Source organism: Dermacentor silvarum, chromosome 5, assembly GCF_013339745.2.
Source record: "Dermacentor silvarum isolate Dsil-2018 chromosome 5, BIME_Dsil_1.4, whole genome shotgun sequence".
Classification (NCBI taxonomy): Eukaryota; Metazoa; Arthropoda; class Arachnida; order Ixodida; family Ixodidae; genus Dermacentor; species Dermacentor silvarum.
In genome coordinates, this window is record NC_051158.1 from 18,253,569 (window position 1) to 18,276,151 (window position 22,583).

At 46.9% G+C, this 22,583-nt stretch overlaps 1 protein-coding gene across 4 annotated transcripts in view; it reads left to right on the forward strand.

Annotated features, from left to right (window-relative positions):
- LOC119452977 (uncharacterized) overlaps positions 1 to 17,425 on the forward strand; it is a 31,103-nt gene extending 13,678 nt beyond the window's left edge. For 3 of the 4 annotated variants that reach the window (XM_049667454.1, XM_049667453.1, XM_049667455.1), the window contains exons 4-11: positions 6,688 to 6,955; positions 8,302 to 8,453; positions 11,039 to 11,294; positions 12,910 to 13,073; positions 14,176 to 14,267; positions 14,868 to 15,026; positions 16,712 to 16,781; positions 16,864 to 17,425. In XM_049667454.1, the coding sequence (XP_049523411.1) occupies positions 6,688 to 6,955; positions 8,302 to 8,453; positions 11,039 to 11,294; positions 12,910 to 13,073; positions 14,176 to 14,267; positions 14,868 to 15,026; positions 16,712 to 16,781; positions 16,864 to 16,961 (1,259 nt within the window). In that variant the 3' untranslated portion in view covers positions 16,962 to 17,425. Of the gene's footprint in view, positions 1 to 1,956; positions 2,112 to 6,687; positions 6,956 to 8,301; positions 8,454 to 11,038; positions 11,295 to 12,909; positions 13,074 to 14,175; positions 14,268 to 14,867; positions 15,027 to 16,711; positions 16,782 to 16,863 lie in introns of those variants that run through there. The other variant, XM_049667456.1, reaches the window with a different exon arrangement.
- The last annotated feature ends 5,158 nt before the right edge of the window (positions 17,426 to 22,583 follow it).

The window sequence follows — 22,583 nt, forward strand, 5'->3', positions numbered from 1 at the left end:
TTTATTTAATTTTCCAATTATTGCAATTTTTGTTTTAAAAAATCTAGGCCGTAAATCAAAATGACTGCTTCCTGCAGTTTCTAGGATTTAATCTTCTCCCTCAAATGCCACACATTTCATTCAGATCGATTTGGCGGTTGTCTTACAAAAGTGTTCTTGCGTTTTACGTGCATTTGAATAGGGAAAGCGATGTTATCCGAACTAAAGAACTACATATTGCAAACGTCTCTCTCTTTTTGAGATCAGCCGCAAGGGAGCCAATCGGAGCCGTCTACTCCAAAGCCCGTGATCTACGCTATACATGCGCTACCGTTTCAAAGTGAAGAACGTAAACTTTATTTTAAAATCAATGAGATTCGAGTCCGGCGTCTTTTTAGTGGGCCTGAGCACCCGCCGCGGTCGCGGTTCCGAGACCTTGTCTCGAAGCGGCTTCCTCGGCTCGCTGGACGGCCCAGAGTTGTGCTGTCAGGTTCGAGCTGAGCAGCGCAGTCTTCCAGCGCGAGCGAAGGCTGGCGGTGGAAGAGACGAAGGGGTTGGCACTGCCCGAATTGTTTGTTAGGTCCTGACACTCCCATAAGATGTGATTAACCAAGGAAACCTCGCCACACGATGTGCATCTGTTTGTAGTGTACATGTCTGGGTACATGGCGTGCATGAGTCTGAGGTTTCTGTAAGAATCCGTTTGTAATTGTCTGTAGTGCACTGCTTGCGTCCTGTCTAACCCAGCGTGAGGGAATGGGTATACGCGTCTCTGTAACTGGTAGTGTGTCGGGATGTCGTGGAACCTGGTCATACGATCCTCCCACGCCCAGACGTTTGCAGTACCCCGCGGCGGCTCTTCATCCGATGATGCTCGGTGAGTGAGGCCTCGAGCAACGCGGTGAGCCGCTTCGTTGGGGGTGCTCAGTCCAGTGTGTGCCGGCATCCATAGCAAGTGCCTCCGGTTATCGAAGTCGGCTTTCCCCTGGTTTATGGGATGTCGCTGGAGTATGTGATACGCCTCTTGCGATATGCGCCCATTTGAAAAATTGCGAATTGCCGTTTGCGAATCGCAGATCACGTATGTAGCCTTGGTTTGTGTGAGGGCCCATGCTATGGCCGCTTCCTCCGCCGCTTCGGCATCTGCCGTGTTCACAGTGACGCTCGTGATGTGGTTGCCTCTAGCCTTCTTGTCGTTGGAGTAACTTTGCTTCATGTGTTGTGCCCTGGCTTTACGTCTCCCCGTGTGGTGTTGGGGGTGCATGTTGCGAGGCAATGGGGGTACGTGTAGTTGCTCGCGTATGGTTCTTGGAATTTCCACTTTGACGCCATGCTGCGTGTGGTACGTGATGCCGAGCTTTTCGAGCACGTGTCTGCTGGATATTTGATCGGGGCCAAAGGCGGACTTGGTGTTGAGTTTGACGAGGGCCGCCTGGATTTCGGAAACGGAGAATTCCACGTCTAGGGTAGCGTTGCTTTCTCCGGTGTAGTCCGGATGTATTTGCAGTGGCGTTTGGGATATGTAAAGGAGCTCCGCACCCTGTAGGAATTGCTGTTATGTTCCCCCGTAAGCGTGTATGATTTCGTATATGCCTTGCATGTGTGTGGTGGTGTTGCGGGATCTATCAGGTACCGCAGTATCTGCCACGTGCAACGCGAGGTGAGCTGACCGTCCATCTCCGCGCATTTCTCTTCCCATCATTGTTGTTTGCAGGGTAAGCGCGTGCTTTTCTATTTCTTTGTTCAGCTGCACTATCCGTTTACGCAGTCTCCTATTGTGTCTCTATTGTTTCCATCGGTGCTGCAGGTGGGTTTTGGCTTCCCATATATGTGCAGTAACCAGGAGTCTATTGCCTCGAGCCCAGCTGTCGACGGGATAGTTTGCGTCACGCGCTCGATGTCCCGCCGCAGTTGGTCGGTCCATTGTTTCTATGTCTTTGATATCTGCCGCCTGTTGCTTGTCACGATGTTTGCCTAGCTGATTCCAGTTGGTCATCTTCATTTGGCGACCGGCATTGTGTTCCTGCGGAACACAATGAACTTTCCGCGGATTTTCGCATCGAAATCATCCGCCTTCTACACCATTCTACGCAGCTCGAGAAGCGGCATCGGGAGAGACCAGAGGCAAATCCGTGAGTACACTTGTCACGGAATTACGAAACGCGAACGTTGCAAAGCGGTGGCCGACAAGCTAGGCCTACCCAGGAGAGCCGATGCCCGTGCCCCGAGGTCACGTGCCTCGCGCCTCTGGCCTAAGCCGGAGCGTCGTGCTCGTGCCTAGCACCTCGTGGCCGATAAACTCCCGCTGAACATGAGTTTGGACCCAGCATCGCCTTACACTCTCATATCCGGGGGCGAGAGCAATGGAACGCAGATGGATTGTACCTTTGACGTCAATAGTGGGATAACAATAGACATGCAGAGTAGATATAGTGCGAGATGGGCAAAGGAAACAAGCCGTTAAAAGTGGCCGCCGCAACAACCACCGTCTCTAATAACGCTAACGCAAAGAAGAACAAGGAGTCTGCACCATCGACCCCGACCGAATTTCCACGCACGCAGCTGCCTAACGCGAAATAGCCGCCGTTCTAGCTACCGTAACTGCCCGAAGGCGAACGTAGTCATCTTCAGGCACCAGTCGGGTCTGCAACTATCCCACTGGTCAAAAATGGCATTTAAACACACTCTTAGGAGATATAGCAATGATCAGCCGAAAAAATTTAATGAGAAAGTAGCGGTGCAAGTGCAGTGTTAAGAAAACCTCATCAGAGCAAGCACTGACGACTACTTACTTGCCAGCGAAAAACTCCCCAAGATCCAAGCCATCCAACAAGGAGGAAGCACCTCCATGGGCGTGACATACCCTCCATGGGTATGTCAAGCGGTGACTTACTCCATCACCTATACGTGGACGTATTCAAGATCGTTGGGACGCGAATGCTAGGGAAATCGACACCGGCCATTATCTACTTCGACGGACTATACACGCACCTTTCTATATGAACATGCCGGGCGCACAGCTTCGCTGCCGGCCGTATTGCAAAACCATACAGTACTATAAGCTGTGTTGGGATTTGGGCCACTGACAAGATGTGTCCCCGCACCCCAAGGAAAGCTTCTGCTACAGGTGCGACCAAACTAACGAAGCACCGAATCACGAATGCGACCCAGTATGCAAGATCTGCCAACTTCCCCACGAAACTGCAAGCTAAGAATGTAAGAACAAACCCAAGCCGCCACCACCTACTCTCCATGTGAGGCAGTAAAAAGTGCAAAAACAGCAAGAACAACCGCAAACGTGGGCTTTCGACTTCAACTCGGACTTCCCCAGAGCTCTCTCAGCTAATAACATAACGACTACCATCAACTCGAGCACGACCCCTTCCAGACCTCGAGGCAGATCCAAGACAAGATCGAGCCAATTGAAATCACGATCACGATCTGGATCAAGATCGAGATCTACTTCAAAGAACTGGGTAAGTCATGCCGATATGGCAAGTGGCCGACGCCCATCAGAAGAAGCGGAGGAAATGGAGAAGATGAGAAGAGAAATCGAGAACCTCAGACAAGTAAACTTTGCGCTAACACAGCTCTTTAAAGAACAGCAAACCCTCGTCAAAAGAATGGACGAAATGGAATCTAGATTCGAAGAAAAACAAGTAAATAAATTTGGAGAAGCCAAGCTATAGGCCAGAATCTTGCAGAAACTAGAAGCCAGAATCGAGGCAGTGATTGACTATACAAGGTAGAGATTACAGCACAACCGATCCAGCAACAAATGACACAGCTCCAGTCAACTGCTTCTCTTCTTCAATCAACACTGGAAAACCTTATTGTGCATGTCAACAGCAACCTGGTTACTCAGATCGATTTTGACGAACATCTCTGCAATGAAAACAACAGGAAAAGGCCCAAATACTCCCAAAGGGAAGCGCAAATCCGGAAAACACTAGGAGCGCAAAATGTATCAGACGGAACGTAATAAAAAAACACTGCCCCCAAAACCGTTCTAGGTTTCGCAGGGTAATTGCAAATCCATCAGGCCCAAAAGAATTAATCTACAGGAATTGGCCAAACTAGAAAATCCGGAAATTATAGCGTTACAAGAAACTCACAGCAAAAAGTTCAAAATGCAAGGCTACGAAACCTACGCAGTCACAGAACGCACAGCCATACTAGCACAAAAAAGAAAAAAACATCAAAACTCCAAAGCCAAGGACCACGCAACAAACCCAAGAAATGCTGAGCGACCCGATGCGATGCATATGTGATTTCATTGCTTGTTTAGGATTGCATTTTCTGAACGTTGAAGTTGAATGAAGACACATTTCGTTAAGTTGCATAGTCTTTAGACCATGTAGCCGTTGATTATACGCACGCACACACACTTTCACGGACTGCATGTCATTGCCGATAGACGGGATCGGCCTTACGGGCACGATAGCGCCGGCGCTTGCGTTCACGTAAGGCAGCCTCTTCTTCTACCGTGCGCTGCACCTGCGGCCTACCCATGGTGACGGCCGGAAATTCATTGCGTGACGCGCGTAATGCAATGCAGATTCTGGGTAGCGTGGCGTTGTAGTTCCCATTGTTCTTATCGCTACAACTGCGAATGTAAACTGTAGTGTTCTACGATTGCGTGCGCAGATCTGCAGATTGTTGTACTGTGTGCACAGATGCGCAGATAATTCCATTGTGTAGGTTGGCTTTCCTGCAGTGCGTTTTCGGCGCTCATGGACGAATCAGTGAGACATAGAACGCTTCGCTTTAAAACGCTGGTCACACGGCAACACCAGCTCAGCTGCACTCACACGGAGTGCACCCTCATTGAAGTCGTACCTCAGAGGAAAACTGACCAGAGCCTTTTCGTGCTCAACACCTATAGTCCGCCTAAAGACAATCTTTATGAATTTGGCGCACTACTAAGGGAAGTGAAGAAAACGACGAAAGGCCACAAGATCGTGTTAATAGGTGACTTCAATGCTCCACACACAGCTTGGGGTAATCAGACAACAAAGAAAGGTGCAAACGTACATGACACTGCACAACAGCATCATTTAATCCTTTGAAATGATCCCCACATTCCAACGAGAATTGGCTCAAGAGACACAAGCCCCGACCTTACGTCCACGGAAGGAGTGACGAGGGCGGAGTGTACCAGACTCGAGGAGGCTCTGGGAAGTAACCATCACATAGTAAAACTCGAAGTGCTTCATCACAAACGTTAATCCGAATAGCAAAAGCAAAACTTACGGATTGGGCTGATTTCCGCAAAAGGGGCACTCCAGAGAAGATAAAGAACATCGATAATTGGCTATAATCGGCCGTGCAAAAAATCGAAAGGCAAACCAAAGAATTACAGCTTACTACGGATACCCCGGCCGTACATCCGCACCTTTTACACTTGTGGGAGACACGGAAAGGACTTATCCGAAGATAGAAGGAGAGAAAACACAATGTGAAGCTGAAAAGGCACATCGGCCTCCTCACGAAGGAATCGGAAGAATATGACCAAAATCTTTGCCGTCAAAACTGAATTCAAACAGGCGACCTACTTCAAGGCACCTTGAGTACCAGAAAAACATGGAATGTCCTGAAATTCCTCATTACCGCAAACGAAACGAAGACTAACTCAAGACAAAACCTCGCGCGGCTGATTCCCAATCACGAAGGCTCGGAAACAGAGATCCTAGAATCACTTAAAAAGAAGTGAACGGGAAATTATATCCCAGACGCAAAGCCGAACCTCACCTACAATGGGAAATCAAATGAAGAAATAGACGGACCTTTCTATCGGGCAGAGATTGAGGCAGCACTGGCAAAGTTAAACAGACACACCTCCCCAGGAAAGGACCGAATCACCCACAAAATCCTGCGCAACCTCGAAAACCAAGCGATGGAAAATTTATTCGCTTGCATGAATGAATGCTGCGACAAGGGGGAGATCCCAGCGGTGCGGGAACACGCGGAAATCACGATGATTTCGAAACCAAACAAGTCGCTGGGGATAGAGAATCTCCGCCCCATCTCTCTCAACTCATGCGCGGGCAAACTGCTCGAGCACATGGTGCACGAGAGACTCACCTCGTACCTAGAAGACAACACGTGTATCCCAGACACTATATTCGGCTTTCAATATGTATCCACCCAATTGTATTCATACAACATAAGCATATCTTCATTAAAAGCAGAAACAGGTCTGCCCCCTCTTTCCTGTTGCCGTCGCATCGCTAGCCTATCCCTAATTCACAAAATATATCATAGTTCTCTCAATCAGGCACTGTACATCCTACCATCAGCCCGTGTATCACTTCGTACAGGACATTCCCTAAGTATTGCTCACCCCCGAACCCGCACTCTCACATTTTCTTCTTTTTTTCCACGCACCACTGTAGACTGGAACGGCCTTCCCCACGTCCTCGTGGCCATCACCAACCCACACAACTTCATTGACGCTGTAAGAGCTCACTACCCATCTTTAATGGTCAACGTGTCATCCTTTTTGTACACCCACCACTTATGTAATACCCCCACAGTGGGGCCTTTAAGGTAATAAAGTGAAAGTGAAGTGAATACGTCATCCTTCAGCTGAAGGAAGATCTAATAGACTATCTCGACGAACATAACAAGTATTCTGTCCTGGCGCTAAATGTCGAAGGTATATTGGCAGGCTCGATGTCAAAGGTACAAGGCATATTTGCGATGCAGGGTCGGATGCGGACGGCACATCGCCAGCGGTGCTGGGAGCCGGACCTCAAGGAGGAGGGAGTGGCCCCAACGCCGTGGGTAGCAGACCGGACGGGAGTAGCCGCGCCAAGGTGCCACCCATCGAGCTCTCGCCAGACTCCGATGTCGTGACAGTGGCCGACATTGAGCGGCTGGGCGACGCCAAGCTGGAGCGCACCGTTCGCGGCTACTACGACAGCGGCGCCGACAGGGAGCAGACGCTCAGGGAGAACGTGCAGGCTTTCTCCAGGTACTGCATGTACAGAGGTCAACACACTTGTCTAGAACACACTCATGGGGGCCAAAGCAACCACCAAAGCTTAAGCCTACCACCAGGTCGAGATAAATCAATGGAAACTGTAAATGCAGTTACGCAACCTCACATACAACCGATTTCGTGCCGCATGTCATCTTTCGCCAGCGCAGTCCTCAGAACATGGTTCGCGCGTTCTAGAGAAGTGCGTTGTCCTTTGTACCCCTCGGTTCGCCTGCAGTGCCGGAATTACTTCGAAGTGTGTTGCACTTGGCTATGTATCTTTTTCCAGTGAAATGAATGGCGGAGTGCAGCATAACGATATACGCATGCTACGAAAAAGAAAAAAAAGTAAGGTGTTACGCTCGCGTTGAACATTCAGGAGGACCCCCGATAGCTCAGGGCTGCAAGAGGAACCTACTATTTGGCAATGCATAAAGAGATGTGAGTGAACCAACAGCGATGCATCTAATACGTTGTTTAGTAGAACAATAACGGACAATACGCTGCTAGTGAACGTGACAAGCGGCAATATGTTAACGTTCTATAACAAACAGCGCTTTCTTTTTTCCTAAGTTCCTCAAACGGCACGGAAGAGTTATAAGTCCTTGGTCAAGTTCATATAAAATGCTATTGCAGCAGATTAGGTCGTGTGTTTTCAATTCAAAGGCAAATTCAAGGTAAATATTGTGTTATTAGAATTAAAAGGAATACCTTGTCAAATGCGTTCGGGCGAATAAGGCAGCTTATAGAGTTTTGAACAGTGCGATGAATGCATGTTAATCAACCAAAAAACAACTGGAAGGATTTGTTACAGCGGAGGAGGCTGTTGGCACGGGAAGAAATAAAGCTAAGTAATTGGATGGCTTCAATCTAACTTCTTACCTGGAGTAAATGGGTGGAATACGTGTTACCCCATCAAGATCAGTCAAGATTTGAATTGGTCTATACCAAGAAATTTTAGCAGTCTGAAATATTAAAGTTATAAAACTTTGAAAGCATAGATAAACGTCAAATTGAGAACAGTAAGACCTGGCATGAGAAGAAATTGTAAAACAAAAACGAAAGACTAAAATCAGCCAGAGAGAAACGAAACCGTTAAGATTTCCCAGACGGGGGAAGTCGAAATGCAAGAATGAAATTTCCCATCACAGGGAAAAGGGCAAGTGTGACTGTGCGCCTCCCCCTCCCCCATTTAAAAAAAAAATATTTCTTGCTTTCCTCAACTGGAAAGGACAATATAACAAAAAAGCAGTACGTCCATGTTGAACTAGCAGAATGCGTGCTGTTGAGAGGCTGATTCGCTTGAACGCTTGAATTCTTTCTTTCTTGACTCAATGCAGGCTCCGCTTCCGACCCAAGGTGTTAGTGGACGTGTCCAAAACAAGCACGTCGACGAGGGTGCTCGGACGGGAGATATCGATGCCAATTGGCATAGCGCCATCGGCGATGCAGAAGCTGGCCCACCCCATTGGAGAGGTGGGAACCGCGAAAGGTAGCTACTGGGACCCTGGATTGGGAAGTGGGTTCCTGCATACTTGCGACGTCCCTCAAAATTAACATTCGTGAGTTATTTAATCCCTCTCAGGGTATAATTCTGCCCTACAATAATAGCCAAGATCATTCCTGCGGCCATTTAGCTTTTCATAAATCCGTGCGTGTGTCGTGAACGAGAAGCAGGGGAACAGAGAGGCCCGATTATCGTTAGTCACAACCATATTATGTTAGTCAACACCATGTATTTTCTTGGGAGAAAGAGAGAAAAGAAAAATTCGCCGCATATCTGCTTGCTTCGCTGAAAATGACGTCGAAAGACGATAGTCTTCTGCCACCCCTAATACATAACACCCTCTCCTCCCCCCCTCCCATCCCTCACGCACGCTCTTCCCCTCCCCTCTCACTCCTCCATGATGGATGCAATGGAGGTTTTGCTGAATTCAATTCAAATATCCCGCGTTTGCCCTGCTCTCGCGCCATCTGTTGGGAGCATGGAGGAAGGATTCTTTCCTCCATGGTTGGGAGCTTTTATTACTGTTGGCTTAAAGCCGGCTACAGAGCCGCGGCTTCAGTCGGCTTGTTTTAACACGTAGCATCTCTTTGACACCATTTATAACACGTTCGACGTCATTTCTAACGTGTTGATTTTTCATTTACTAACGTAAAAACTAGTACAATGTGTATTCTTAATTAAATGAACGCTGCGGATCACGGTTCTGTACATATATTTTGCCTCAAATAGGCCTGAGGTTTCCTTTGCGCTGTATTATGTTGACGTGTATGACCCCGTGCCAGCAGTGCTAGTAGCTTGGTTGGTTTTGGCCGGGCGTTTGAATTGGTTTTGGCCGGCTGGTTGAATCGAGTGACAGACAGAACTAATGGCATCTTTGGCTGACCGCTTCGGAGCGCTCTAGATCGCTCTTGCGAGCGGCGTTGTCTTCGGCTGGTTGAAAGAGGGTGCGCGCTTGTGTTCGACTGGTTCTTTTCGATAGCTCTCCTCCATTTTCGCGCACTCTGAGGCGCTCCGCGCCCTGTCGTCGAGATTGAGAGCGTTTCCAGTAGCAACGTCATCACAGCACAGTGTCACCGCTGTTGGCGATGGTCTACCGTAACCTAGGCAACCTATGCCAGTGCATGCTGGCGTCTCAACGAACGCTCGTCCCACCGGCACGTCCACCGGTTTAACTTTGGATAGGCGAAATAACGGACGTTAGCAGTAGTCACGTGGTTTCGCATCTGTCATTTCCTCCTCCGAGAGCGAGTCACAGGTTCGGCTTGCGCGCTTGTCCTCTACCTCTGAGTTCGGGGAACACCGGATCTGCCCGACTCTGCTTCGGGGGATGGAGGCGACCAGTCGAAAATCCATAAGTTTTTCGCGTTTAGGTAGCCCAAGAATGAGTATCGTCTTTAAAAGGAAAGGCTGGAAGACCAACCAGGATCGCGTGCTGCCCTACGAAGGAGGAAGGTCGCAAAGAAAAAATTCGACAGGACCCTCCTCACGATGACTATTGACGTCCGGATCCGAACATCCGGACATTTCCCCTGGATCTGCGCATGCTGAGAGTGTCGCTTCCTTCGAAGGTGCACATCGAAACAACCTTTGGTCACTGATGTCTGTCGACTTCAGGAACTGCAGCAATTCGCGTGTCGCTTTCTAAGCTTGATGTGCTGATTTTCGTCTTGGGCAGAACCGCACAGGGAACATATTTGAGGTTCGCAAAGACACGAATCATATTTACCGACGTTGGAGAGTTAGTGGATCCATCACCAGATAGCCTAACGGAACTTCATAGGTTAGGTTGGAAATCGATTTGTGAAAACGTGCTGATGTCAACCTACCAGGAAGATCATGTGCATCCATAGCACCCACGAGAATCATATTAAACATGCATATAATATTCTTGAAGTAGCAATATGAAGGTCAGATATGGCATCTCTAGAGCAACGCCTTCTTCACGGTTCTTATATTAGTCTATTCGAGTAACCATTACGAAATAAAACTTCCATACTGAACTTTCTATTTTTCTCTCAGCTATCGATAATAAGAGCATTATTTCACTCTATACTTTGTTTAATACTTAGCAAGCAAAGCCGCGGAAGCTGCGTAAGAAGTGCTGTCATTTAAGTGTGTGCACTCCGCGCGTTTCGTGCTCAAGTCTCGTGGTTACGCATGCTCGCGCGAGTCGCGCGTGAGACTGTCACAACGGGCTGCTAATGAAAAGCACAAAAAAAAAACTAAACGCAACATCGTCTTAAACAACGTATTAACAGCCGTATAACACAGTTTGTTCATTTTTAAGAAGTGAAAAATTTTGTTTCATTTATTACTGAGCCAAAATAAAGAACATTTTTACATAGTTGATGGAGAAGAACACTAAAATATTTCCTGTTGCAAACACATCTCTGCAAGAAGCCTAGGTAGTCTCATCAACGTTGCACGCTATGTGTGAAATGGAGTATAGATAAGCCGTAAACAGCAAATGATGAAATCATTTTGCCAAGGGCTGTGCGTTGAATAAACCGAACTGTTCTTCGTGTTGATGCATACAGATCTTTCTCACGATTGCATCATTACACGCGCAGCGGCCGAGGCCGCAGGTACGGTGATGATCCTTAGCACCCTGAGCACCACATCGCTGGAGGAGGTGCGTCGAGGCGCGCCCAACTGCCTGCTGTGGTACCAGCTGTACGTGTACAAGAACCGGTCCCTCACCGAATCGCTGGTCAGGCGTGCTGTCCAGGCGGGATACTCGGCTCTGGTGCTAACGGTCGACGCTCCCGTGTTCGGCCTCAGGATAGCCGACGTGAAGAACCACTTCAGTCTGCCCCCAAACCTCAAGTGAATGCATAACATCCTCTCTCTTAGATGTTTTGTAAAATAAGAAAGCGCAGGTAATCCCCCCAGAGTGGTGACGGCATACTCCTTTGCGCTTCGACGCCGAGACATTTATAGGAAGCTGTAGCTTGGCGGCTCCTATCTAAATACACCGGAACGGAGAAATAATTTTTCTCGGCAGCCACTGCCGCAAATTTATTGAGGATTGTTACATTTAAAATAAAATTTTAAAATCTATATACTCACTGCAGGGAAGCGCATTTCTGATGACGGCTATCAACGCATTACAAATCTTGTTGAAAATTGAAAAATCGGAAGGAAACTCAAATATTAGGTTTTCAACTCTTTAACATGGTAATAAAAACGATATCACAATTTTGTAAACTTCATCTAATATTACATCTAAAGCGGACAAAATTCATGCATTATATATAGCTCTTAAAGTATACCACAAATTCATGAGTAGGACTTCTACAAAACCATGACTCATACACATTATAACATGAAGAGTAGAGACTTGAGCATGTTGGTAGATCATGTTTAAAATAAGAACAGCGCGCAAGACAGGGACAAGCGAAGAAAGACACACACGGCGCTTTGTGTGTCATTCTTCGTTTGTCCCTATCCCTCACGCTGATCTTATTTTAAAATTATAACAATTTAGTGTATGCTGTAATGTATCAATTTTTCCACTTCATGTGCTCTAACAGATGCACTTTACAGAACTGTCAAATTTGTTGTTAGTGGAGAGTTAGTAATTAGTAAACTTCGTGCTTATACTTCTTTAAGCTTAGCAGTTCTAGGGAACAGTAAGGACTTGCAGTCCCTAAATCAAAATTTTTCATGCTATGCTCACAAGAATTAATCTTTCTCAAGTTCAACAATGTTCATTCGAATCAATCCAGTGGTTGTCTCATAAAAGCCTTTCTGCTTTTCACGTGTACTTGAATCGGGAAATCCGAGTTGGCACCAAGGTAAAGCTTTCTTTTAAAAGAAGAGGACAAAGAAAAGGAGTGCGGAGAGAACAAATTGCACATGGGCACAACGTACACAAGATGAATGCCATAAGCTATCTAAACGAGACCCGAGGAAACACAGGATGTCTCAATGTGACATGCAACATATTATGTCCACAACACATAATAGTGATATGCGTGCTTGCCGATGTAAACAATTATCAACTGCACAGTCAACTGTACTACGGGAATATCATAAAACGAATCCACAAAGAGCTGTGCCGATGGCGACACCTTGTGGCGCTGTCGCCAACTTCAACGCACTATAAAACCTATTATGTTGCACGACTCTATCCTTCGAAAAAGATACCGAAATATTTTATGGACGGTTACGCCATTGGCGATATCTCTTCCCTGATAGATGAGTGGATAAAGCAGGCAATGAGTTTCTCGCACACTTTGGCCATTTTGGCTTATCCTTTTCATACACCCAGTGATACAAAGTGCTCTAATTTCGGAACTTCAGTGCTTAATCTTCGCCCCGCTCAAACCAACAGGCTTAACCGATGACTGCAATTACTGCGTTTCCTCCTGCATCCTGTCCTTATCAATCTCTGTCGAATGCATTCGTAACTGGTTACATGCGTCTCTCATCTTTTCAGGCTTGCGAACCTGGAAGGTTCCCTGTCCGATCTGTCCTCAGTGTCTGGCTCGGGGCTGACAGAGTATACGAGCAGGCTCTTCAACCCATCGGTCACGTGGGAAGATGTGCCATGGCTTCGAAAAATATCCGGTCTACCCGTCGTCATCAAGGGCATCGTGACGCGTACGTCATTCAAATGTTTGCTCATCCCTCAAGACGAAGTCCACATTCGCTCTATACACGACATTCAAGCACGGCTTCCTTGTTGCTATCCTAATTTTTTTTTTTCAAGCACGCCATACATCCACAGCCACTTACAGACTTGGAGTAGCATGCCAGGCCAGGCTAGCGTCTTCAGTTTCTCATTAAAGTCAGCATCTCTCTCTGCTTACTGCTCGCAGGATTGCTCTTTTGAGTCTGTACGCGAGTTTTGATTTCCCGCTATGTTTTTCTTTATTGTAGCATGGTTAAACATTCACTTGCATATATCATGTGACACGTTTCTAAAGCCTACATTTTGCATTCTTCGTGTATATATATAAACTCAATTACACCAATATGTCACCACTGCTTCATTCTATTCGTTGATAAGGCGGCACGAAATACCACTGAAAGACGCGGTCACCTTTGGGTTCCCTAGTGCAGCCTTGATGTGCTGTCCTCATCTTCGAAAGCATGAATGCTCTTAAGATTTCTCTCCTTTTCAAGCGAGTGGGTGTGGTGCCCCTTTAAGGACACAATTGCAAGCCTGCTTATCTATCTTTGTATTATATCTTGTATCTCCACCCACCGTGGTTGCTCAGTGACAACCACGTTTGGGCTGCTGAGCACGAGGTCACGGGGTCGAATCCCGGCCACCGCGGCCGCATTTCGATGGGGGCGAAATGCGAAAACACCCGTGTACTTAGATTTAGGTGCACGTTAAAGAACCCCAGGTGGTCCGAATTTCCGGAGACCTCCCACTACGGCGTGCCTCATAATCAGATCGTGGTTTTGGCACGTAAAACCCCATAATTTTTGTTATCTTGTATCTATCTTCGTATATCTTTGTATTATGCTTATCCATGTTTACAATACTAATAATTATTAATAATAATTTCTGCACGAAGTGCATTTTGTGCTTTCCCTTTAACGTGTAAAATTATTTCTGCGGAATGATGATCTATGCCAGAGGGTCACATCTCGGTTTCCGAGATGCGAATAAGTGTCGCCTGCCTCACGCGTTTCAAACTTTTGATGTTTGGGTAAACTCTGAATGGGCCGCGTGCTCCGCTTCTGGGTGCAGCCGAGGCAGCTATGTACGCGCAAACGTACGGAGCAGCCGCCGTCTTGGTATCCAATCACGGAGGTCGCCAGCTTGACGGGGCACCAGCTACGGTGAGTGTTTCGAGAAGGGGTTTTCGCGATACGTATAGCTCGTATAAATTAGCGCAACTTAGTCGAAACACAAAGATAGGGAAGAAAAACCCGATGAGCGCCAAGTTCAAGCTACTCTTTGACCAAAAACATCATAATGTAAAAGCTCGCACGATAACCTAACCTAACCTAAAAGCATCAAGTGCTTGTAAGAGTACAAGAAGCCTGTTCAACAGTCGTATGACAACTCTTTCGTCATTGCTACACAACTGCTTTTTTCATTAACTTTTATTTATTTTTAATTTGTACGAAGCGCAGAAGGAAACTGACCTATTTAGGCTATGACGTCACGTACTATAGCCGCAGTAGCTTGTCGTTTCTCGTTTGTCATGCACAGACTTTGTTCATTCAAGCGTCCATCCGGGTGTATATAGCTGTGCCTTCCTTTTAGGTTCGTGTTTAACTTTGCTGCATTTGCAGTAATTTCAGGGACAATTGTGGTCTCGTTGTGACCGATTGCCTCCACTTACAGTATAATAAAGCCCACTGTGAGCTTGTAGTAATGCTCCCACTTGTCGAAAGCAATGAACCATTACCTGCGCCACTCTTATCCCATCCCAGATCGAGGCCCTCCCCGAGATCGTCGCGGCCACTCGGGGTCGAATGGAGGTCTACCTGGACGGCGGAGTGCGGAGCGGCGCCGACGCGGCCAAAGCGCTCAGCCTGGGCGCGCGCGCCGTGTTCGTGGGAAGGCCCGCCCTGTGGGGACTCTCGTATAACGTCAGCACCGTCCCTGCTCTGTCTCACCTATTTTTTCAAACGCCAACAGCGTGGAACATTTTTTTTTCCTGACGCGCTGACCTCGGCGCGTCTAGCGCGCATTTCGTAATAAATTATAAGGGACGCGTAAGCTACGAATGCGAACAAGAGGTTCACAGGAAGATGGAGAGATAGAAAGCAAGGATAGCAAAGGCAGAGAGGTCAACCAGGCGATAATGGCTATAGTAGCTTGTCGGTAGGCTACCTACAAGTAAAACCTCGTCATAACGAAGTCATTGGGACTGCAAATTGGCTTCGTTATAAACGGTATTTCGTTAAAATCGGAGAGGGCCTAAATAATGTTATAGCAACGCAGGACTTGCTCTTCAACAGCACGGAATCTCTTAAAGTGTATAAGAAAGCCACGCTCGATATGATGAAAGTACCGAAACTCCGCTGACGCCCATGAGCAGCTGCTTCATCTGCCGGTTGTCATCACGTGACGAGTTAGTCCCAAAGATCTGCCGCCATGTCAAAGTGACCTCCACAGTTCTCTCTCCAAGTGAATACGAATAAACTGAAAGAGTCACCGCGTGTGCTAAACCGAGCTGCATCGTCCGAATTTCCCGCTATGCATTTCGTACTAAGCAGAGTTTGACGCCAGTTATACTTCGAATAATCCGGTCTAAAATGCATGCGCTGTTGTGCGACACATATAAATTAACATGATTAATAGTAATAATACTTATAGTAATTTCGAGAACCTTACGCCAATCAAAGCTGTGGCTTCGGTACCAGATAACCGTAAAACGTCGTGCAGTTTATTTCGTGTGGCGCTCCAACTGAGAGCACAGCTACAGTTGGATGGTTGGTCGAGCCTAATGAAAACGTATGAAGCGCTTAGTAGACGCGGTCAATAGAATAGAAAGACGGGACACACATAGCGTTATGTCTGTCTCGTCGTTATGTTCCAATGTCTACGTCTAATATAAGCGGATTGTACATCAAACCAATAAGGTCAAAATGTCTTTTGTGCTGCTGCCGTTCGAAGCAGTCAATACAAGTGCAGTAAGGGGGTTAGCGAAAAAAAATTACATAGTGATCTCCCAGCGATTCACCGACCCTACGCCGAAAGGAAGTCATAAATGTGTTTCATGTTCTCATCATCATAATCGCTCTATTTATATTGGCTAAAGAACGAAGGAGCGTCTCCCAGCTATCTCCATTGGAGTTCACATAGATTCCAGCATCAGCTCACTCCATTTGTTTGCCACACGTATGTGCAAACTAAGAAGTCTACCATCAGGGGCATGTTAGGCAATACGAGAAACTTACGATCACAGATTGCCCCGTCACACGCTAGGTGGTAAATTACTAAAACCCCACTGACTACCACAGATTACCAATTCCAGAAAGTCCTGTCGCGATTTAGTATGCTTCTCATACCGGTGAATAATGGCTGTAACCGTCTCCAGGAGTCACTGGTTTCAATCTCAATTTTGCTAATGGCAGCAGCGAGGACCTGATTTTACATCACGTGGCACTTGCAGAATTTGTACAAGCTGAAGAAGGCTGTTGGAGTGCTAACTTATTCGGTAGACAGAACCGTAATATAGTCATAAAACAAAAATATTTCCTTCTGTCTAATACTTTTAATATGGACATCTGCACTCATCGACTTGGTACTGTTTTTCTTTCTTCTATAGGGTACGGAAGGTGTCGCCAGGATGCTTGACATATTGAGATCCGAGTTTGAGCGAACGATCGCTTTGCTTGGTAAGGAATCCATGTTCTCTCAATCATTTTGGAAAGTTAATGTCTAACCTAGGTTTATTTTCTTTCTCAACTCCCTTTGCAGGATGCCCGGACTCCAACAAGTTGACGTCGAGGTACGTCGTCCGTGAAGAGTACTACTCACAGCTCCAGTGGCGAAATTTCCCTCGCCAAGAACTCTGAACAATGTTACCCGCCACCTTACTTGGCGAATGCATTAGAGTGGGCGCCACCCAAGAAATCAGTTGCAGAGGGACTCTCGAAGATGCAAGTTTGCGAAGGTTTCTGGACGCTCTTCTAACCTCAGGGGTTCAACTACAAGCCATGCTGACAGCGCGTCGGCTGCACACCAAGTGCCACGAGCTTGAAACGGGGAAAGTCCTCAAAGTGGCCCGTCAAAATCCTCAAAGTGCCCGCTTAATCTTCTGAATAACAAAAGTAAAGAATATGCATGGTTGCATCACTTTACGATTTTGTGCTGTCACCTGGTAAAAAACATAGGCTCACTTTCAATGCCGGTATACTATGCACCATACCGATATAGATGATGTCCTGATCCGATGGCTTCTTGATAATTTTTTTTATCTTGGCCTTTGCCGCCTCAAATATAAAGACCAGTTGAAAGTAAACTATTGCTTTGTTGACGATTTATTTCTCTTTTTTTCTCGACCACGGCGTTGTTGCAGCCTTTTTTTTTTCTAGCATAATTGAAAACAATTAGCTTATGTGTGTATGTGAGATGCACTACTCATTTTAGGAACAGGGTAAACGATGAAATTATAAAACTATGTCATATTTGAATATGTATGTACTGAACGCGCGCGTAGTATGCGTAGTCCGCGTAGACAAACGATTCAAACTCTCTCTCTCGCGCGCGCGTCTGTGTGTTCGTGTGTGTGTGCGTGCCTGCGTGTGTGCGTGCGTGTGCGTGCGTGTGCGCGTGCGTGCGTGCGCCAGTTTTGTCCCACAGGACGTCCAGCAGTCCTGAGAGCCTTATAAGTTTTGCGGGGCGTGAAAAATAGGTAAACAATGTTTCCGGTTTTATCGAAATAACGCGCGCGTAAATGTTTGCGCTAGATCTTCCAGTAGTGGGCGGCAGTTACAAGTGGGTAGCAGAAGTCAATGGGCGGCGCACCTTGCGCCAAAACTAAATATGAGGAAGATGTCAAAGAGGAATTCGGATTATAGGTGCATATCTACACCGGATTGTGAGACGAAGCCAAAAAAATCCGCATTTATGCATAATTTAGCTTTTTCTTTGATTTCTTCTATAGTCACCTTAGCGCCCACAATGGCACTGACCACGTCCACCTATATTCTTAAATTTTCGACCCCCGTATCTCTGTAGGGGATCTCTTCTTTGAAGAGTATCTTCCACTTGCATTTATGATATGGTGTCACCTTCACTACTAAAAGCGACGTGTCAGCTGTGGCCGGATAGCTTTCCGAGTGGAGCTGGTTACACTAACGTGGCACGCGCCGAGATAAATTTGAACAGCGTTAAGAGGAAGCTTTAGTTCAGGCCCAACTCTGATGCCACCTTTTCAGATACATGTAAACAGCAGAAAGCTTTTTCTGAGGTAACCCCTGGGCTGATGTTAAGGAAATTTGGTGTATTTGAGAAAGAAAGTTAAATTCTAGCGACAGTTGCAGCGAAATTATATGTGAAAAAATTTGGAAGCCCAAAGTTTACGAATTTGTCCTTCTGCATCAAGAACAAATGTTGCTGTACTGCAAACTGCATCCGTTAAAGCATCTAAAGGGCACACATTTAATAAATTTACAGCTTAAGTGATGTTGTTACAATGTTTACAGGCGTTTAGAAAAAGTTATACTCACACAATAACGGTATGTTGAAAAGCGCTGTAAAGCACACCAATTTTGTCCGCTTTATATATGCCATTAGATGCATTTTACACAACCTTGATATCATTTTTCATTGCTGAATTAGAGTTCTAAACCTGATAGAGTTCGGCGAAAATTTGTGATATCCGACAATTTTTAGTTAAATATTGATGGCCAAATTCAAAGCTGCGCTTCCAACAGTCAGTAGATCTTAACTTTTTCCTTGAAATACAACAAACCTTATCCAATTTGGCGCAGTGGTTGCCGAGAAAAACGATTTCTCCTTTCGCATGTATTTATAGAAGAGTCCCCAAGCTCTTATGTTATCATAAGTTTCCTCTTCAGCGGTTCCCGCAATGTCCGTCAACCCTTGTGCGCTCTGTCGCCGCTTTGATGCACGTTCTTGATAATATTCTGGCCCGCCGACAAAATCAGTGCGCATGAACTTTCCAGCTGCAAGAGTCATACAAACATGTTCTTTCTGTCTTCTCTAGAATAAGATTGGACAGTAGAACACTTTATATCGCACCAGAGATATTGGAAAGCAATGTTTTATGCAAGAGGGCACGAATGATCCACGAAATCCTTGTGTAGGAATTGATTGCGCAAACATTTCGACAATAGCACTTTTTTTTCGTATTCCTTTACTTGTTTTGCAGTAGCATTAGGTCCTTCGCCGCTCCCATGCATTGCGAGACAACCAAAAGGAACGCATACTTCTATCTTTCCTCCTATTCTCTGTCTCCGCAACAGTTTCTGTTTATTCATTTGCGTAAATCAAGGTCAATCATTCATACCTGAAAACAAAGGAGGTGAGCACAAAGGTGTATTGAGAATTCCTAAATATTCCTAGAAGACCTCTTGCCACTTTTTCTTCGGGAGAACTCGTGTTCTCTTGCTGCGAAAGTCAACCTTCGTTGCCTTCCCGCTGATTTAGAACTCCCCTGTTTCCATTAGGTACCTCAACTTTTTTCTCTCTCCCTCTCTTCAACACCCGCCATGGTTGCTTTGCGGCTGAGGCGTTGCGCTGCTAAGCACGAGGTCGCGGGAACAAATTCCGGCCGCAGCGGCCGCATTTCGGTGGGGTCTAAATGCAAAAACACCCGTGTACCATTCATTGGGTGCACGTTAAAGAACCTCAGGTGGCCAAATTTAATCCGGCGTGCCGCGTAATCAGATCGTCAATTTGGCACGTAATACTCCAGAATTTAATTGTAAACTTATTTCCACTTCATCCGGGTCTGCCGTGTTCGCTGCCTTAATCTTGCTCGGATATAGTTTCTTACGAAAATCACTAGAGCGAACTCCTGCGCTAGCGTATGCACGGGAGCGACAACAACGGCAACCGCAGCCAACTTGAGAATGGTGGGTAGCGCATGGATTTCGTTGCGTCCTTCCGGTTTCAAACGGTTCTGTGGCTCCGCAGATTGGTCATATTTAACAAAATATTTTCCATTGAATTCATCAATTGGCAACAACTATGCATGTTCATATAGGCTGGCTACCCTGTACCAGGGGAGGATCAGCGGTCTTATGCTTACGTTTAGGCATGCGAGGTGGCAGAAATAAACCCAGTCCTTTCCCGTTCCTGCCAAAAGCGTTTCTGAGGACTGACAGTGTAGTCATGGCGTGATAAACGCAAACAATGATTATGAGGTTTTGGAAGGGAGAAAAGACGTTTAGATATCACGGGCCAAACTCATTGAACTGATAGCGCCTATCGTCGCAGTCATGGATTCTGACCGGGACGAAAACATCCGAAATCGCGGTTGATTCGAAGGGCTTTGTCAACAACCCCAATATTCAGTCTCTTTTGGCTACGATACTAAAGCATATCTTTTCGAGACGGCAATAAAATATTGCCACCTGGTGTTTTGAGCCAGCCAACAATCATCATTGGGTGCCCAGCACCTCCACCAGTTTGTCACGCGCTAAGGCAAGCGCAAGCAACAGTACCAGCAGCCAGACACGAAGAATGCCAGACACGAAGGCAGACGGTTCTCCGCACTGACGCCAGCAATATCGGTCTCGGAGCTATCCTGGTGCAAAGGCAAGACGGGACTGAACGAGTTATAGCCTACGCGAGCCGCACTCTGTCACGCGCCGAGTCCAATTATTCCACCACAGAGAAGGAGTGCCTCGCGGTCATTTGGGCTACTACAAAGTTTAGGCCGTATCTCTACGGGCGGCCATTTAAAGTTGTGACTGATCATCACGCTTTATGCTGGTTGGCCAACCTTCGAGACCCTTCTGGAGGATTAGCGCGTTGGAGTCTACGACTCCAGGAATTTAACATCACCATCGTATACAAGTCAGGCAGAAAACATGAAGATGCTGACACGCTATCACGAGCACCTGTTGAATCTGAGAATCCTGACGAGGAAGATGACAGCGCCTTCCTGGGAGCCCTCAGCGGGCCGGATCTGCTCGCTAAACAGCGATCGGACACTGAGTTAAGGCCCATCATCTATCACTTAGAAGGCGGCATCGCGTCCATTCCTCGCTCGATTTCGCGACGGTTGTCGTCGTTTTGCCTACGAGAGGGCATCTTATACAAAAGAAACACAGGTGCCGGCGACAAACCACATCTTCTAGTAGTGCCTCAAGCCCTTCGCGACGACATTCTATTAGCCTGCCACGACGAGCCGACATCTGGTCACTTGGGCTACTCAAGGACTCTGGACAGGGTACGAAAGCTGTACTACTGGCCTAGACTGACTGCTTGCGTCAAACGCTACGTGAAAGGATGTCGTGAATGCCAGCGCCGCAAGTCACCCCCCTTCAAGCCTGCAGGCCTTCTACAACCCATCGACCCTCCGCGTACGCCGTTTGATCAAGTTGGAATGGACCTTCTTGGCCCTTTGACTTGTCTTCCTCCGGCAATAAGTGGATCATTGTCGCAACTGATTACTTGACGCGTTACGCTGAGACGAAGGCACTACCACGCGGGACAGCATCTGAGGTTGCCCAGTTTTTTATGCATCACATTGTGCTTCGGCATGGCGCACCGTCATTCATCATCACTGACCGAGGGACCGCATTTACGGCGAAGCTCCTGGACGACATCTTCAAGTTGAGTTATACGAGTCATCGAAAGGCCACTGCATACCACCCTCAGACTAACGGCTTGACAGAAAGACTAAACAAAACACCTGCAGACATGATATCTATGTACGTGGATGTGCAACACAAAACGTGGGACGAAATCCTGCCGTACGTAACGTTTGCGTACAACACTGCCACGCAGGAAACTACACGATTCACGCCGTTTCGTCTCGTTTATGGTCGAGATGTCCAAACTATGCTCGACGCCATGATTCCGTATGACGACATCGATGGGCTCGACCAGTTAGCTCCTGACGTCGAGGAGTACATTCAGCGCGCCGAGGAAGCACGTCAACTGGCCCGTGTGCACATAAGACAGCAGCAGTCTACAGATGCAATAAGGTACAATCTCCACCATCGACAAGTTACCTATGAGCCCGGCGACCAAGTTTGGGTTTGGACCCCCATTAGACGGCGAGGCCTCAGCGAGAAACTCCTGAGCAAGTACTTCGGACCGTACACAGTGCTAAGGCGTGTTAGCGACGTGAACTATGAAGTGATTCCTGACGGAGACCTGCCATCGTCCAAGCGCCGATTACCCCGTGCAGAGATTGTACATGTCGTCCGCCTCAAGCCGTATTTTACACGGTGATGTTCACATAGCGTACTGTTGAACAAACTTTTTGCTGTAGTCGCATCGTCCTCCGAAGAACTCCGAAGCGAATTGTTTTTCCCGACCACAAAACGCATTTTTTGCCTAGTGTGCATGTCCGTATCTGGGCTAGCACGTTTACATTTTTTTTTTGTGCGTCTTACCTCATTTGTGTACTTTTCATGTACGTCTTCTGTTTGAGCATCGAGTCGATGCTTCATTGGGAGGGGGAATAATGCCACCTGGTGTTTTGAGCCAGCCAA